Genomic DNA, 20,000 nt, shown 5'->3' with positions numbered 1-20,000 from the left:
GTAAAGAATTTAGGATCTATTTGGTTGCTCAGCTGTTTTCATTATCTAGTAGTATTTACTATCCGTTCCCCAGAGTTTTGAAGTAAATTCATGGTTGCTAAAATGAAAGAATTCTCCTTTTCCTTAAGCTGTGGTCAGCTTTGAAACTGATATTGTAATGTGGTGATAAAGAAGGTGCATGGGGTGGGGCCACCCACACATAGAAAATATTTCCTTTATTCCAATTCAGTTTGTGCTGTTTTATCTGCTTTTGACTGAAAACACACACCATTAAAACATTCCCTTCCACATGCAATTAAAACATTCACTTAATTGACCTCATTGCCTTTAGTTCACTTCCTTTTAAGGAAACCTGGAATTGCACCAATAGGAGTGACACCTATACACTTTCCTTCTTTCCTAGTGCTGCAGAAAACTCTAGCCAAGTTACACACAGCAGTTCTGTATCCAGTATTCCTTATAGGTTCATAGGTAGGTACTAGGCTATTGGCCATAGGGCCTATATAAGCCTTGCCAAAGGTACTCTGGTTTTCGCCACCCAAGAAAATTATTTTCCTGTGCCACTGTTGAGCAGAGCCACAGAAGTGATCCCCGGGGTGAATTTCCTATCTCCCATCCAATCATCAAGCTTTTTCTTGAAGAGTGCTAATGAGGACCTCTGTTTGACATAGATAGGTAGTTTGTTCCAGAGTATGGGAAGTCTCTGGAACAGGAATCTATCCCTCCAGCATGTTCTGTTTATTGTGGTGACAAGGTTTAGGTCCCTAGAGTGTGTAGCTCAGAGGGATTGGGATTTCTTTAAGTGGACCATGTCTAAAAGCTCTGGATTTGACATAGCTTTGTGTGTTAGGCAGAGATTGCCTCTGAGTAGGCGATATGTGACAGAGTAAAGCTGCAGTTTTTTGAGACGGTCTGTATAGGGCATCTGTTTGAGGCCGGTAATCCTCTTTGTGAGGTATTTCTGTGGCCTTTCCAGTTGTTGTAGATGTCTTGTGAGGTACATACCAAAAGGGGCATTGTACTCTATAATGGGTCTAATGAGTGACGAGTAGAGGAGAACAATGACCTCTTTTTTCCTGGATGAGAAACCTTTTGTGATGAGGTGTGCCACATAGAAGGATTTCCTAACTACTGTGGCGATTTGATTATCAAAGGAGAGACTACTATCCACCTGTGTCCCAAGGTCTCTTATCACACTTTCGGTGTTAAGTAGACCACTGCCTATGTGGTAGTTCATGGGTACAGAGTTTTTACCAAAAGGGATGACAATGCACTTTTTGGCATTGAGCTTGAGGCCATGGCTTTGACACCAGGCATCTGTCTCAGCGAGGCCCTTTTGTAGGATGTCCACATCTTTTGGAGTTTTGATTATGGCTCCTAGTTTGCAGTAATCTGCGAACTTCATTAGCCAAAGACCTTCTGTGTTGGCCTGCACTTCAGAGAAGTAGATACCAAACAGGAGAGGACCCAGGACTGAACCCTGTGGTACTCCACTTGTCACTGGTCTGAAGTTGGATTTGGAGTCTGCTACCTTCACAGTGTGGGTTCTGTCAGCGAGCCAGTTGGCAACCCATCTTGTAACATAGGGATTTATACCTAGTTTAGTGAGTTTATCTATAATTCCAGAGTGGGGGATGGTGTCGAAAGCCTTGGCGAGATTCTAGATAGGCTGTGTGAGCCACCTTACCCTCATCTATGGCTTTGGTGACTGTTTCAAAGAAGGACATCAGGTTTTGGAGACATGATCTGCCTTTTACAAACCCGAACTGGGTGGGGTCCTGAGTTTGGAGATTACCAATGACATTGTTTATAAGTTCCATGATGATACGTTCCATAGCCTTGCAGACCAGGCACGTTAGGCTGATGGGGTGGTAGTTTCCGGGGTCTGTGGTGGCTCCCCCTTTGTGGAGTGGGATAACTGTCGCTGTGCGCCATTCAGTGGGCACGTAGCCTGAGCTGAGGCTATGATTGAACATGGTACTTAGGTGGGGTGCCAGTTCGTTCTGTAGTTCATGTAGAACACAGCCTGGGATGTTGTCAGGTCCCATGGATGCTGTGTTCTTGGCTTTGGATAGTGTGTTTTTTACCTGTGCAGCCGTGTTTACAGGAACTTTGCATTCTTCTGGTATAGAGATGGGTCCTTTAGGGGATGACAAGGGGGTAAAGTTAGCACTGCACCTATCTGCCAGGATGTTGGCAATATCAGTTGGTTCTGTATATTTAGTGCCATAGTGCTGTAACTGAGAGCAGATTTGAGTGTTGCCATTGAGATTCTTGACATAGCTATAGAATGTTTTGTGGTTGTCTTTAGAGTCAGTGGCGATTTTGTTTTCGTAACTAGCTTTGGAGGATTTTATGAGGGATCTCATCTTCTTACTGAGGCTGACCAGGGAGTTTCTCCAATCATGGGATTTTACTGTTTTTTGCAACAGTTTCTTTCTTCTGTTGTAGAGTTTGATTATGGCAGGGGACCACCAGATTGGCTTTCTTTTTTTGGAGGATAGCATCTTGGTTCTGTTAGGGATTGCACGATCCATGCATTTGTGTAAGTGCTTATAAAGTGCATTTGTGTAGGATTCAGCAGTCATACCTCTATTGTTCGTCAGCATGGGTGTTGTGCAGTTTGCCACTTCTGTTTTAAGAACAGAAGAAGTTGGCTTTGGAGAAATTTTTTACTGTGGTTTCCCTAATGGGGGTGGGGGAGGGATGTGGATATCTAGGGTGATTAGCTTGTGGTCGGATCTGACCAATGAGGAATTGACCTCTGGTGTGGAGCATGGGTTGCCCATGTTGGTAATAACCAGGCCTAGGATATTGCTGCCCCTGGTGGGGGTGTGGATAAGTTGATCCATGGCATTGGAATTTATGAATTCCAGAAAACGTTGCGCACAAGAGTTGGTACATGAGTAGTTTTCCCAGTTAATGGTAGGGTAGTTGAAATCGCCCATTATTAGGGTATTGGGTTATACCTTAATATTTTCCAGTGTATCAAGAAATGATGAGTGGGAATCCTGGGGCATGGTGGGAGATCTGTAGCAAGCTAGAATTTGGATTGCGGTCTTGCCCAGAGTTAGTTGCACTTGCATAATCTTGGATGCATTATGCTGAGCAACTAGCCTGGAGGTGTGGATATCCTTAATGAATATGGACACACCTCCGCCTTTAGTGTTTCAGTCCAGGTTAGGTGGCCAAAAGGTGTGGTATGAATTATAGCCTGGTAATGCAGAGGAGCCTTGAACCAGGTCTCTGTCACTGCACAGATGTCGAATTTCTCCATTTTAAGGAGTGCCTTGAGTGAGTGCATTTTGAGGTTTAGACTTCTAGCACTGAGTAGCAATACCCTCAGATTCTTCTTGCCTGTACCTATTAGGGTGGTGAATTTGTCATTTGAACCTTGCCTAAAAAAGGCACTATAGGGGTGGCTAGAGCCTTAGCCAGTATCCGGAATCCCAGGGGCGAGAGGTGCAGGCCATCTCTGGCAAAGCATTGTGGTTTGTCGATCATGTCATCCCAGGCAGACAGATACTGGATCCCCTTAGAATGTCACCAGAAGCTTAGCCAATTGTTGAATTGTTGTAGTCTTTTATTGACCTTGTTTAATAAAGATCCCTTTTCTTAACAGTTAGTTTCAGTTTTCTTTGTTTTAGTTTAATGTACATATTTTCAGCTGCTGAGTCCTAATTTGTTTGAGGTGCTTTACTGAATAATTCAATGTCTTGTGACATAGAAAGGTAGATTTTGATTTGCAGTGGTTTATTATAGCAATAACCCACGCCTGGGTGTGGGTAATGCGGGATTTAACCACGGTTGGCGTGGTTTGGTCCCGAGGGCAAACAAAGACAACCGTGGTTAAATCCCGCATTACCCACACCCAGAAGTGGGTTATTGCTATTATACAATGACATTATTTAAGAAAAGAAATAATTACTTTTCTTAAATAATGGCATTGTATAATGCCTCTTTGCTGCCCTTCCGCAGCTGTCTGGTATTCCGCGGCACTTCTGATGTACTGCGCATGCCTACGCAGTACATCAAAGCTGTGGGCAAAAGCAACGGAGAACGCAAGATCTCCATTGCTTTTACTGTTCGTTATGTTAAATGGGTTTAACATAGTGAGACAGCTTTAAAATAAACAACGGAGATCTCCGTTACTTATTTTAAAGCTGTCTCGCTATGCTAAACCCATTTAATATAGCGAGACAGGTTTAAAAAAAAAAAAAAGCAACAGAGATCGCAAGATCTCCGTTGCTTTTTACACACTGTGTCGCTATGTTAAAGGAGTTTAACATAGCGAGACAGCTTTAAAAAAAGCAACGGAGATCTGCATTGCTTTTTTTTAACCTGTATCGCTATGTTAAACTCTTTTAACATAGCGAGACAGTGTTTTATACTAACGGAAAAAGTCCGGGTGACCGGACCTTTTTCCGTTAGTATATTGAAGGATTTACAACGGGCACGCTGGTTGGGCTGGCCAATCAGCGTGCACGTTTTAGAGGAAGAATTGTATAATTTGTGTGTTTGATTCATCTGATCTGTGTTATGATTAGTGCAGGACATCAAAGCTAGATTTATTGAAGTGTCTCACTCTCTTGCATTTTTTACATTCTTTTAAGACAGAAAAATATTCATTTGCTTTTGGATCATTTCACTGGTGTATGAGCAGAACTAGTTGTGAATGTTGTTGTCTGTCTGTGAAAGAACATTGTCTGCAAGAATTTCTGATATCTGAAAAGTACTAGATGTTAACTGATTGCTTTTGAAAGATTTGTGAAATAACTTCTGTAGAAGGATATATGAGTATACACAGATTACATTTTCTTAATCAGGGAGGAAGTATAATGAAAAATAAGTGATAATTGTCCTTCTAGGGGTTGGGGTTGGGAGGGAGTTGAGGATAATTTAGGAAAGTAGGACCAAGCTGATGGAAGAAAAAAGGTAAGGGGATGGGTTGTAGTTGTTGGCTGTGGAGATGGATGTGGAGATGGGTGTGATAGGGAAGCAGAAAGAGAAGACCAGTGTAGTTGCATATGTGAGGCTAACTGCCCAAAATATTGTGCATAAGAAAACAATAAGTTAGTGAATTAGATCAAGAAGGGAAACAAGGGATTTTAGATACACAGCAAAAAGGATGAAGGGAAAGAGAAGACTAATAACAAGATGGGAGGGTGATAATTGGTGTATACTTAGCGAACGACCACTGGGGCTTTAGAAGCCTAGCCAAGCAATGTAATTGTATTCCAGACATTTATGAGCCTTAGCGTTATTTTAAAGGGTATATGTGTGCTAGGGCAAAATTTACAGGTGGTCTTTGTCCATTAGAGACATAGGTGCAAGACCTGGGGTGTATAATTCCAGTTTCCCATCCACTGATCTCTGTTTCAGTGTAAGATGGTTAAAGAAGAGTTCTGTTTCACATAGATGGGAAGCCTATACTAGAGAATGCGAATTCTCTGAGAGACCTACCTGCCCCTCCAGTGTGTCCTATTTATGTTGCAAGCAAAGTTTCAGTCCCTCGATCCAGTAATTCTCATGCTATTTTTTTTTTTGCAGATATACAAAAGGCCCATCAAAGTGGAATCAAAGGATACCTTTTACAACAGGCATAGATGAGTTCTGAGCAGTCTGTAGGAAACAGACTATAGAGATAGGCTTTGTGGTGATCTGCATAGGATGTGCTGTTTATGCCCCATATTATTTTTGTGATGAACCTCTGTGAACATTCCAGGTTGAATGTGCCTGGTCAGATACATAGGAAGGGGGCACTTTACCCAATGATGGACCTGATCAGGAATGAATACAGTGAAACAGTGACAAATTTGGTCCTAGCTGCAATGCCCTTGCTTATAAATTGACCAACATAGAATGATTTCCTTACTACTTTAGACCCATGTTGGTTGAAAAGAAGACTACTGTCTATTTATGTATCCATGTATGTAGCCGTGGGAGAGAGAGAGAGAGTGTAGAATTGGAGCTGAATTTATCAGCCCGCAGATCTACTATACCTTCCAGTTCTGTGTATGCGGCTTCATTTACAATCAGTTCTGTACACTGCTGTTTACTGCCTTTGAGGTTTTTGGCACAGCTAAAAAAAGCTTTGTGGTTGATCTTTGCCTGGGAGACTATATTTACCTTAAATTTGTCTTTGATAGACTGAATTTGCCTTCTTAATTATTTAACTTGATGAGAATGTTTTTATCATGCTGAGTGTAGCACTTCCTAATCTTGGCTATAACTTTTTTCATTTGTTGTAGAGCCTGTTTATGTTTGGAGTCTACCAGGTGGCTTGTTTTTTTAGTTAGTTTTGGGATTAATTCTGTTTGGCATAGCTGTCTCTATGCATTTATTGACATTACTATTCAGGATTTCTGTGAACAATTCAGCATAGTCAGCTGTGTTGTAAGGGCTTGGGGGCACTTGGAAAATTTGACATGTTATCACTTAGTAGTAGTAAGTTTGCCTTGGAATAGTTCCTATATGTTACAGGATTAGCCAGGATCACATACTTGATTTTTACTGTATAGAAGACAAGGTAAAAATGCTGCATGTTGCTTCAGAATCTGCAAAGAAACCAACAGGTGGATGCAGTGCTAGAAGGGAGGCGGGGAGAGTGGCTAGAACATTTTGCACACACCAAGATAGAGTCAGTGGAGGTTCAGAGGAAACTGCCTACTTTAAGGAAGATAAGGCACAAGAACCACATGGGCTACCTCCCAGAGTCCCTAGAAATGTGGCCACTGTGTTGACAGACCCCTTGGATAGCGCAGAAGTGTCTGACGACTGGAAAAGTGGTACATTTTTCAAAGAGGAGGGGTAGCATGTAAATTCTGCATAAGTATAGGCCCCTTACCTTAACAGTAGTGGCAAGGAAAATCATTGAGAGAATCATGAGGGGAGGGCTGTCAGAATTTCTAGATGACAGAATCGCCAAGACAGCAATAAACATGAGTTCTTTCCCAGTAAGATACAGAGTAGGGACATATGCTTGTGGTAACTGTTCAATGCATGATGGGGTAAAAAATCTAAATGGATGGAAGATCAATGGTAGGAACTACAAAGTCAAGGAATATTTTAGTTATAACTCCTTAGGGGTTGTTTATATTATTGGGTGTGGTTGCCAGAATGTTATATGGTATATTGGGCAAACCAATAGAAGGGTGAAGGTTAGAATAATGGAACACTTGGGTGATATTAGGTGACAGAATGTAAATAGTCCAGTAGTTAATCACTTTATTTCTGCACATGGATGATCAGGGAACTCTCTGTTTTTTAATGTATTAGCCCGGCCATGTTTGGACAATGGGGATAGTTTTAGGGAAGAACTTAATAGATTAGAATGTAGGATGAGTATTAATTACAGGACACTTTTTCCAACGGGAATGAATCTGGATAGTAATTTAACGTTATAAATAAATTTGATATATTTTTACAGATTTTGTGTAATGAATATGCATTGATTTGTATGACTATAAATAAAATTTAAATGACAATTCTAGTAGGATGTTATAAAAAGGTTTAATAGTTATTTGAATGTTAATTGGTTTACTGATTGTATAATTGATGGATGGGGCACTTTTGTGTTTAAATTGGATCAGTTTGTACTACTGAGTTATTCCTGAGAAGGCGACAAGCCAAGGTACCAGAATAAAGCAAAATATAGATCTGTGTGGTGAAGCTGGTTTCTATGTGGGATCCATCAGTCAAGCCAGATGTAGTTTTAGGATTGGATTACAGACTGGCGAATTTAGCAAGACAGGCCATTGGGGGGGGGGGGGGGTGGTAGGATCAACGCTGAAGCACTGGTGAGCTGCATGGTTGAATTGTAGGGGACAAAAGGTTGTGGTTTCATACCACAAATTAGAAACTGTCTAGAGAACTGTTGCAGGGGTCTTCCTGCATTCAGTATTTACAATGTGCTTGTTTTGGAATATCTGTAATATTACAGAACAGGATTGACTTCTTCACCAATGACACAGACAGGTGCTGCGAGTGGTGGATGGGGAGATGCCATGTAGGGAAGATTTAAAAGGCTGACCAAGAAAGATGACAGTGGAGGTTCATTTCAAGCAACTCTAGAGTGTTCCACAGCCTTTACAAACCCAATGTGAAGTATTACCTAGGGGAAAAGAACCGACAGCAAGGAGAAAGAAGGCAGTACAGTCAGCATAAAGAATGCTGGGGATATACTAGTAGGGCATATTCCAGAAGCAGAGAGTTAATACTTCTATTATACAGGACATTGGTTGAAGATAAACCACAGGAAACGTCACCAGTAAGATCTATGGGACAGAAGGAAAGGGATGTAACCAGAAGCCAAAGGAGCTTGCTATCTTCACTCCTAAAACTATAAGAAATTGAGAGACATGATATTGATGTAAAAGCTTATGTAAGGGAGGTGTGAAGGGGTAATTCTAAACAGGCAACAGACTGTAGGTGCTAACTACTTCATGGATCTCTTCTAGCAAGAGAGTTGTAGACCCAAGGACAGGACTGCCAGAACCCAGTGGAAGAGATGGAATCCACAGAGGCATTCAAGAGGACACTCAACAGGAGCTGAAAAGGGACATAAAGGGCTGGAAGGACACTGAACAGGAACTGAAAACAGATGTAATGGGCTGGAGGGAGAAAAAATATTAAATGAAATTATTAAAGGACATACTAGATAGGCTTACTTCTGCATTTGGCATTTGCCATCAGGCAGATGCAGTGTACATTTACCATTTTTGTGGCACTAATGACTTAGTGCTTGAGATGTTATAACAGTCTTTCTTATATCTCTATGTATGAGCTTCAAACCCATATTAATATAATTCACTATCCCAGCATCTTTTGAGTCACTGTGTTGATTTCAGCCTGTAAGCATTGTACTCGGGCATTCTGCAGAGAAGCAGGTATCAGAACTGCAGAAAACAAGGTTGTCATTTTTTGATGCATTACCATTTTTGCTATTTTGATAAACACTGTGTTTCTGTCTGCTGGGACTGAAGTATCATCAGCTATTTTTAGCAGTGCATTAATGCACAGTATATCTAATAAATTTTGAAAAGCTGTGCATATTTCTCATTGAAACTTTAGTACATAATAGTTGCCCAATGGAATCCTGTACAGACATTGGTTATTAATTTGTTTTTGTAGAATCCCATTGTTGTCGCACTTAAACTAAGATGCAATCCTTATTTCCTTTGTTAGAAAGTACTATTTGGAGTTGCTGCTGTTTTTGTTGAGTTTTTGATGCTCAGGCTTGGATAGACAAGTATGGTATTTATTCATAAGTTGTGGTAACTCTAAAATCTAATTAAATGCATCTTTTTCAAAAGCTGATGCTTACTGTGCTGAGTGCATCTGCCTGAGCATTTTAACCAGGGACAAGCTTTGATACTTTGCGGTGTATTTTATGTGCAGGGAAACCAGGAAGACTTAATTCACTGGTTTCTTTCCCTCTTGGGAATTATGTCTACACTTTCCAAATAATTTCTGTCCATATGTGCTTGCCTCTTCATAATTTCCATCTCCATTCTGAGACAATATTCTACATATATGGACTTTAAAACACAATTTGACCTTACATATGTCTCAGGAGATGAAATGTTCACAGCAGACTAATGTTTTACTAAGCCTTATGAATGCAACACACTTTCCATGTAAAAGGCCACCATCTTCCTGTCTGTTTCAGATTATCTTGTCATGAGGCTGTTTTGTCCTACATACTGTTTTTCTTCCTAAGAGAGAAACTTTCTATTTAGTTTTTTTTGGTCCCATGCCTGCCAGTCGTCAAGCCTTCCCTCTATATGACAATGGTAGTTCGTTAGTCATTTGGATATGAGGTGAGAGCCACCCTTGGTGGGGGGGGGGGGGTATCTATCATTTAAGCAGGCATGCGTCTGCTTTATGCTCTCACTAGTGTCTTGGCCTAATCCCGCCCTTGGGATGAAGGGTACAGGTGAACTATATAAGCACAGTGGCACTGCTTCCACATGCTTACTATAAAGGCTACCATCTATTGTCTGATTGGGTCTATATTAGAACACCAAAGTATTTAAACTTCGAATGTTCTAATATCGACCCCTATTCAGCGAATGCTTACAATATCGAACATGCAGAACAGCAAATTTTTTCCCAGGGAAAAAATTTGCTGTTCCGAAACAGATACACACACAACACAAGCACACCACAAAAACAGCAATCCAGACACATACATTTAAAATCCTACATCTAACCCTACACTAAACTGTACATGCACTACTATCTATCCACTTACCTTAACCCAAACCCTAACCCTAAGATCCGTCACTATCGCACACTCACCTCACCCGCACCCTAACCCGCGCCCTAACTCTCACTTCCACACAATCACGCACTTACCTGAACCTGACCCATAACTTTCCACCACAGTGCTGAAAATAGCGAAGCGACAGAAACGGCCAACCAAATTCTTTCCCCAAGAAAGAATTCGGTGTTCTGCAGCTTCGCTATTTTGAGCATTCGCTGAACAGTGGTCGATATTAGACCATTCGATGTTTCAAGACTTCACTGTTCTAATAAATATAGACCAGTCTGATTGATAGGCCTAATGGCCACCCCCAGGCTACCCCTTGCACCCCTCAATGTGTATACAGACAGATCCTCCCCTCACTCCCCTACCTCAGTGATGGGTCTCCATATCTGTCTGCCATCGCCATCAAGAATCTGTGCTGCTAGTTGAACTAGGTTTACCTGTAGAGTAGACAGGGCTTTATCCCACTAAATCACAAATGGACCATTTCTTTACATGAGCCACTGTGTTGGAGTTGGCCTTAGATATGACATGTTCTGCAGGTGCCCTTACTGCAGTTAAATAGAGCACTTGTACAAGAAATTTAATGAGCAGCAGGTATTGACGAAAATACCTCAGCATTGCAACCTTCCCCTCTACTTTTCCTTCACTGAACATTGGTTTCCTGTAAACAAACATTCACTTTACAATATGTCTATGGAGGGAAAAAATACCCAGTTAATGGACCTAAAACTTCATCAACAGATAAATAGACATATTCATGTGACTAGTCCATCCCAATGTATATACTACCTCTAGAACAATATATCAAGCAGAGTAGCAATCATGACACCATCATAGTAAACCTAGATAACTGAGTGGGCAACCTGGAATTCTCCACCAAGCTGTAACTGAAAAGCACTGAAAAATGCACCAGAAACCAAAAGTTGTATTATCCTGAGCACTTTCATCTTAGTACACATGTAATAAAGAGTTTTTCTTGAGTTGTTTTTAATTTTAACACTGAAGATTACATACTTATATTTCTTTTTGGATTATTACATGGCCGGTCTGTCTTGTATTGCCCTCCTGATACTGGAGGACATTTTTGAATATGGTTTATTGTTTAGGCCTGTAATGGCCTGTAGTTTGACTGCCTAGTAATTACCTATAATAACTGCGGTAGGTATTGAACATTACTTTATTACATGTGGTGATTTGAGGTTATCATGGAAGTTATTAGATGTCTGTGGCACTTCAAAACATAGTTTTCCACCTGCCTTTAATTTTTGTAGGACTTTAATCCCACCTTTAAAAGCTACTGCATTATTATAGTTTTAATACAGTTCTTTTGAGAATTTAAGTAAGACAGTCAGACAATGGCTATTATTTCCTCTTATTAAAGCTACAAGACTATGTTTTAGTTTTCATTATATTCATCATTTATTTAAAATGAAACTTCTCACTCAACCCTCTTGCTCCCAAACTAAAGCCAAACAAATTCCATTAATGTCTTAAACAACCTGTACTAAACTCTCTACTATCTGGAGATGTACACCCAAATCCAGAACCAGCGACCAACTCCTCTCTCCCTTATCGACACACAACCCCCTTCCCTCCTATCCCCTTTTCACAGACTTGCACCTCCTCTTAACAAAAAACCTAACTGTTTTCTCACTCAACATTCAAAGTATTGTTAACAAAGTCACTGAACTACATGCCTGGATATCTTTCCACTCCTCCAACATTCTCACTCTCTCTGAAGCATGGCTAAAACCCCATATAATAACAATGAAATCTTACCCCCTGGCTGTAATATATTTTGCCAAGATAGGCTTATCAAAAAAGGGGGAGGTGTAGAACTATTGTACTCAGACCACCTCACCAAAATTTCTCCGTGCTGAAGTCCTCATATTAACCTGAAATATACCCCCTGGATGCAACATCCCTGTCCTTGAACATTTTCTCTCCTGGATCTCAAATATTATTTCCTATGAAGCCATTATACTAGGCAATGTTAACATTAACTGGAATTCTCTGTGCTCTGACTCTTCTAATGCCAATATCAACGTTTTTGGTTTCTCCCAACTTATCACTACCCCCACCCACCTGGATATTCACGCTAACATAGTTTCACACTCGACTGGTTCTTCACTTCTCTCCCTCCACACTATGATTCCCTAAGTAATCACCTCCCTACCTCTATCCAGTGACACTCCCCCAAGGGTCCAAATCCCATCACTACAAAGACTGCCACAAACTGTCTCATTTCAGTCCTGACACATTTAATAAAATACTCTCCACTATTAATTGGTCCTTCATTCTTAATCTGTCTCTTGATGAAGCTGTTCTAAAATTCAGTAACATCTTTCTCAGCACCCTAAACTTCTTTGCTGCAATCAGAAAAATTAGACTTAAATATAACGTTGCACCTTGGTTAACTCAGGGCACTCATTCCCTCATGAAACAGCGAGATAGCGCTTGGAAAAACTGGAATAAACACAAGTCCCCTTCCAGTCATCAGCATTACAGAGAACTATACAACTTAACAATAAAACAAGTCAACCTAGACAAAATAAATTAACCTTAACCCACAAATAAGTCCCACTCCAAGAAATTCTGGAATACTTTTAACAAACTGTTACACCCAGGTAACCCCCCCTGCACCAAATCCCTCCCCAAACAGCTCTGCTGTACAACTGCTACACTTCTTAACACCTTCATTGACTCATTCAAAAATTAACTAAAAAGACACAGATACCACCCCCTCTGTCTCTCCTACTACATCTTCCCATTCAATCTGCATAACACTTAAACCCATCCCCACTCCCTATATCAGATCAATGCTCAGTAAACTCAGACCATGTTCCCCTTCTGCTGATAACTTACCACCTCTCTACCTTAAACTTGCAGTAAAATCTGTTGCATATCCCATCTCCATGCATATCCCATCTCCATACTTATCAACAAACCAATCCAAGAAAGCATAGTCCCTGAAATCTGGAAAAAATCCTATGTTATTCCTCTACATAAAGGAGGTAACTCCACTGACCCTTAATTTTGGACCTATTGCTATCCCGTCACCTCTTTCAAACATTCTTGAAAAGTGTATTCATAAACAGCTCCTTGCTCATCTACTACACAACATGGTTTCCGCCCCAACCACATTATAGCCACAGCACTAATATATTTTACACACAGTATCTCTACATCTTGTGACAACAATAAACTAGTCTCATGTATATTCCTTGTCATCTGTAAAGCCTTTGACACCGTCTCCCACAACCTACTTCTTTCCAAACTATCTAACCTTAATCTCTCAAACTCTACTCTCTGCTGGCTCTCTAGCTGTCTCTCAAACAGATTTCAGGCTGTGAAATGGATATCTGCATCCTACCCTTTCCTTCCAGTCTATATTGAGGTTTCCCAAGGCTCCATCATTGGTCCCCTTCTATTTAACATTTTCACTAATAACGTCTATCAAGCCTGTCCTCACTCCTGTTTAATATATTACACTGATGACTCTACAATAATTTCCACCTCTGACAATCTACCCAACCTGCTCACCCTTACACAAGAATCTCTCCACTCAATAGAAAAATGGCTAACTTCCAACCAACTCCTTCTTAACCCAAATAAAACTAAACTCCTCCTCTTCCTCCCTAAATCCCGCCAACACCTCAAATCCACCTTCACTTTCACCTCACTAAACAACACAACTATCAAGGTAGAGTCCCACACCAAGCTCTTAGGGGTTATATTTGATGATCACCTTAAATTCAATCTACATATTCAAAACTGCATTAAAACGTCCCTCCAAAAACTCTGCCTACTTAATAGAAATAAAAAATTCCTGACAAATGAAGCCAAACTCTCTCTGGCACAAGCCTACCTTCTATCCGACCTACTTTATGTGGCACCTATCCTCACTAACCTCCAAACAAATCTTTGACTAAGCTTGAACTGGCATATAATAAAATTGCTAGATTTGCTGCCAACCAACAATATCGCTCATACCACTGCCTTTCTCTAAAAACACTTCACTGGCTTGAATTTCACCACCAACTCCTTTCACCTCACCCATTCCATATTAAACCAAATCCACTCCTGTCCTGCTCTCTCTAACCTCATTACACCTAATATTCCTAACTGTATATACTCTGCAGTTCTGATCAACATCTTCAGATCTACAAACCAAACAAAACCATTGCCAAACTAGTCTATAACAACTGTCTCTCTAATGTCTGGAATAAACTGCCCCAACATATAAAATTAATTACTAACAGAAACTGTTTCAAAAAACAGTAAAAGACTATCTACTCAAATCTTGGACTTGGTCCTTTACTAACCCAACTTAACCATCATCCATTCATCTATCAAGCCAACCCACCTCTCAATCTCTCCCCACTACCAACCCCCTTTCTCTCATCCTCTTCTTTTCCCTAAAGTCAGTCTAAACAATAACCTCTTCAGTTTTGAAGTTTACTACAGATTTTTCCTAAACCTTCTATACAATGTGTATTGAGGATACCTTATATCTGTAGAATGACATAACATGACATTCTGTAGAATGTATAACATAGAACTACAATGTCCTTTCTGTTATGCAGTATCTTATTATTTTTTTATTTTTATACAAGTATTGTATGCGTTCTTTTTCTGAATGTAATTACTGTTTTACCTTATTGTGATGATTTTTATAAGCAACTGTCTGTTATCCACCTTTCTGGAGCTGGTCTCTGCTGAAAATGGGCATTCTGCCCAGCCAAAATAACCTGGTCAGCAAACATAAAATAAATTCTGCAGTAAAATGTATGCCTGTATTTTCAGTAACATTTATAATAGCTGCCATGTGACTTAAACTTCTGTAATATTTATAATGATATGTGATTTAAAGAAAGTAAAGACAATTTCTGGCCACTCTTGGGCAAGTCTGTTAAGGCATGTGTTCTGTTCAGATATGTTATTCAAACACTATTCCATGTTTTAAAGCAAGTCAGCAAAGACCCAAAGCTTGCGTACTGCTTTTCTTTGTAGAGTGCATCTTCCTAACCCAGGTAAATGGAGCATTTACTCACGAGTCTTGAAGAAGACTCTGTTGAATCAGTAACCATTAAGGGTGACTTGGTTCTAGTTCATTTGTCTTTCTTTTTATCTGACCACTCCTGTGCTTAGGCTGTTTGACCTAGACAATTTCTGCAGCCACCACACCTACCTCAACAGATTGATTCCAGCTGGGGGAAGGTGTCACCCACTTTGTTCCCCTCCCCACCCACTTCTAGTGTCAACTTCTCCTGGGCTCTCCAGTTTCTACATCCCTGTCTCCACTGTCTTCCCACCCACTTCTGAGCACCGATTAAAGGTATACGGATGTTCAGTAAATGTAATATGTTAAACCCAGTTCCTCAACCAGCTTAATGTAATACGTACTTTCACCCTAAACATCTATCCAGTTTCTCCAAAAACCCACCCTTAAATAAAACCACTCACAAACCCTCCATTTTTCCATATATACTCTCTCTATTTCTGCCCCAGCATCATAGACTCCTGCCACTTATGTTTAGAACTCCCTCCCTTCCACTGCCCTCCACAATGTTTTTCCTCCTCCTTGCTTTAACCTACTACACTGTATCATCTGTTACCCCATCTCACAGCATTCCCTTCACCACCCTATTACAAAGCCCCACAGTCACCCACTTGAACCCCAAGAATAACCTCATTCTTTTACACACTCCATTCCAAACCTACCACACACACATAATTCTGACTCCATAGTTCCTTTACTTCATCTACTCCAAACCTACCAAACCCCAACAATCTCATCTCAGACTTCCTAAAAATCTCTGTAAATTGACCCCCTTCCTGGTCAGACTCCTCCTCATTGTTAGCACTGAATTCACTCCATGTACCTCCCAGAATACACTACCCCCACTTTTTCCCCACACCTTCACCCTCTCCACTGCATTAACAACAAAAGCACCTCTAATAACCTTGAGCAAATAAACACCTTCCTTACAGCCAACTCCCCTGACATCACATCTTTCACTGAAATATGGCTCAAGCCTACCAATACTGAAAACCTTAAAACTAACTAGCAAATATTGACTGGTCTTTCGTTACCAATTTACAGAACCCCAGTTCAACTGCCACAGCTCTTACACATACCCTCCATCAACTTCAAGATGAATTATTTCTTCTCACATAGCACCTTTTGAAATATAACAAAAACCCTGGGCTATCCACTGAACTGAAAGCTCTGTTGAAACATAGAGACAGTGCATGGCCTTCATGGAGACAAAACCCCTCACCATAAAATCACACTGTCTTTACTTCTCTGGGTAACTTTCATAAGCAAGCTGTATGCTGACATAATCCTAACTATTTCAAACATAGATCACTATCTCTGCTTTCTCACAGGTAGGAAATCCAAAGATCCTGCCTTCTCCCTTATCATCATCCAGAAGAACTCTCAGCCTTTGGCTTTCTCAAGGAATTCAGACACTTCCGTAGTACCACAACCTCTACCTCTCCCCAACACACCCAGCCCCTCCCCCATCGTTTATCCCCCTGTTCTAGTTTATCAGTAACAAAGACCTTAATCCTGTCCTAGAAAACATACAGTGGATATAAAAAGTGTACAACACCCCCTGTTAAAATGCCAGGTTTTCATGATATAAAAAAATGAGACCACAATAAATCATTTCAAAACTTTTCCCCAGCATTAATGTGACCTATAACCTTTACAATTCAATTGAAAAACAAACAAATCTGTTGGGGTGGGGGGAAACATAAAAAATGGAAAAACAAACAAATCTCTTGGGGGAAAAATATAAAAAAATAAGAAATGTACAATAAGCTGGTTGCATAAGTGTGCACACCCTAAACTGTACAGGTTTTGTTTTTCAATCAGTTTGCTATTCACCTTATCAAGCATGCCTCTACATTTTGATTCCTTAACACATTTACAACATCAGTGTGTGTGTGTGGGGGGGGTTTGAGTGCCTTTGCCAGATCCAGATAGAAGCTGTATGGAGTGACCAACCACTATCCACTGCTTCTGTGACTTTCTCAAAAAAATTTACTAAATTATATAGGCATGATCTCCCCTTTAAAAAAAAAAACTCTTGAGGGTCTAGATGTATGAATTTTTTAACATTGTATATAATGAAGTTAGATATGACATATTTCATGGCTTTGCAGATTACACTAGTCAGGCTGATTGATCTGTAGTTCCAGAGATCTGTGATGAAGTATGTCTTATGAAGGGACATCACAACAATCACTATTCTTCAAGGACATATCCTGTGGCTAAGCTTAAAATAAAAAAGTTCTGAAGGGATTCCGCAAAGGCATGTTTGGTGCTGTTAAAGTGCACAGACAAATTGTGTGTACCTTCAAAAGTGGTATTTTTTAGTTTTTTAGATCATATTTGGGGCATGTTCCTTGAGGATGATAGGGGGATATAAGAAACTTGTGGATTTTTGGAATTTCAGTGACTGGCACTAAATCTGTCTACAAGTATTTTTGCTCTCGAGGTGAATTTCTTGGCATCTGTGTCTCTAACACATAACATGGTTACAACTGAGACCCAATCATAGCTCTCTGTTATGTAGTTACACTAGTTCACAGATGTTTCCAGTTATACAGTGATTATTATTTGTAGCTTTAGTCTTTCCTTAACATTTTCTAAATTAGTTATCAGTGTGTTAAATCTAAACCCTGTTATGAATAAAGGACATGCTAGTCACTGTTTGTTTGTAAATGTGCCGTTGTTTCTAGGAGATTGTAGATGTTGGATTAAACAATGAGGTGCCTTTAGAGATGAATGTTACATTCCACAATATCACCCTACGAGTAGCTCCATATACGTCAGCTGGAGAAGGACCATGGAGTGAATCGCTTACTGTCATCAATACTGAATTTGGTAAGTGTCACAGCTCTCCATTAGGATGAAGTATTGCATTCATGCATGTTTTTAGGATCAGAAATTGTATGCATCACTTAATTGTTTTCTTTGTTTTTTCATTTTTTTCCTGATAGAGACAGGTCATAGTTTATTTTATAGTGAATTTTGAACTGTATTAGCTGTTCCATGCCTGCAGTTATTTAGTTTTGGCTTGCATGCAGGAGGGAGCTAGCTGTTAACAGTTCTCTTAAAAGTTAACTTGTTAAAAAAAACAGCAACTACAAGGTCTTTGAAATCAAAAAGAGTTAACTTTGTTATGTATAATAGAATAATCACACTTCTTTCAAGTGGCAAGGGGCCTGGAGATAAAATAGTTAAGGATGTGAATCCCATTCCCTGCATCGGGGGGGGGGATGCAATGATCCTTGTACCCGTCATACGGTACTTTTTTGTATTTTGGTAGTTTGCTTTTTCACTATTTTTGGCATAATATATTTCACTGATGCAAACCTTCAAAAATTTTTATTTTCAGCAAAATGTTTTCTACTAATTGATGTTAGTAACTTAGTTGAATTGGAACTTAGTAATCCATACTGCAACTCTTCCGCATAGCTAGAAAACACTGCATGTGTAATTCTGAAGCTAGAAATGTAATGAACCCTTGGAAAACAAAGGTTACATGCTCATATTTCTTATCTGGAGAACAGGGATTCAATTGTGCTGCTATGATAAAACTTTTTAAATGGCCTTTTAAAGTGTGGAATGTTCTTAGATGGTAAACATGTACATAATTATAATTTTGTCTTTCCCTGCAGATGATGGAAGACACAAGTCTGGTAAGGATATGCTTTCTGATCCCTTCTTAAATGAGAAAAAAAAATCAGTGTTGGTATTTAGCTTTGTGTGTACATTGCTGCCCTTGTTCGTTTAGAAGTAATAAAGATCTAATTCCACTGACTGAATTTTTTTCTTCTACTGTGTGCCATCTTCTCACCTATTCTCTTTTTTCATGTATCACAGAAAAGAGCATTGGCCCAGCACTTTCTTGGCATTGGTGGTATGTCATAATGGCAGTTAGCCTTGCATTGTCCTTGGCAATTTTAACAGCAGTCTTCCTTGCCAGACTAAGAAGAAAAGAGACTCGCTATGGGTAAGTCTTCCCTGGGTGTGTGTTACACTGATTCTTGTTGCTGATGATGTCCTGACACTGCTTAGCATTCCTAGCTCAACGTGTGCTGCTTCTGGTCCTTGCTTACAAATTATTTGTGTAATACTGTTACCAGTTGTGTGCTGTGATCTTGCGGTAAGGTTTCATTTCTTTGCAGCAGAAATGTTGTAATACTTAATTATGTAAAATCTTGTCTGTCCATTTGTAAAGAACAAAATGGAAAAAAAAGGAATAGCATAGTCAAGCAAGACTGCAGCTTCTGTTGCTCCAAAGGACTCCTGTATCACTATTTAGATGTGCCCTTTTTTTCTACTTACACTCCTTTGATTGTATGTTAGCACTATTAGTGGTTCTCTGAGTCACCCTCGTGTGTTCCAGTGCGGTCCTTGGCATCCTTTGTTTCCTTCTAGCTAGCAGTAATTCACGTGCCATTGCAGCACCCTTTAGTATATTTAGGGGGATATATTCTGCACCCCATGCTTTACTTCAGCAGATTCTCTTATTTACTTCTCTTGTTCTGTCATGACTTTTCCGGCTGTGCTTTTCTCTGTCTAACTGAAGTACCATATCTTTCATCTGTAAATGTGCAGATGTAAACACTTAATTTTAGCATACATGCTGACCATCAAGCCATTGCTACTGCCCATTCATTCCTATCTCCGGGCAAGAGCAAATCT

General features: G+C 40.0%; 1 protein-coding gene across 1 annotated transcript in view; it reads left to right on the top strand.

The window, feature by feature from the left end:
• The window catches only part of AXL (AXL receptor tyrosine kinase), a 1,440,461-nt gene that overhangs the window by 899,506 nt on the left and 520,955 nt on the right, over positions 1–20,000 (top strand). Inside the window, exons 9-11 of the mRNA XM_044083580.1 lie at positions 18,029–18,173; positions 18,971–18,991; positions 19,176–19,305. Coding sequence (XP_043939515.1) covers positions 18,029–18,173; positions 18,971–18,991; positions 19,176–19,305 — 296 coding nt within the window. The remainder of the gene's footprint in view (positions 1–18,028; positions 18,174–18,970; positions 18,992–19,175; positions 19,306–20,000) is intronic.

Source organism: Protopterus annectens, chromosome 1.part0 (genome assembly GCF_019279795.1).
Source record: "Protopterus annectens isolate FY-2018-M chromosome 1.part0, PAN1.0, whole genome shotgun sequence".
In the NCBI taxonomy this organism is placed as follows: Eukaryota; Metazoa; Chordata; order Ceratodontiformes; family Protopteridae; genus Protopterus; species Protopterus annectens.
Note: the sequence above shows the minus strand (reverse complement) of the source record. Positions and strands in the feature narration are given on the sequence as shown.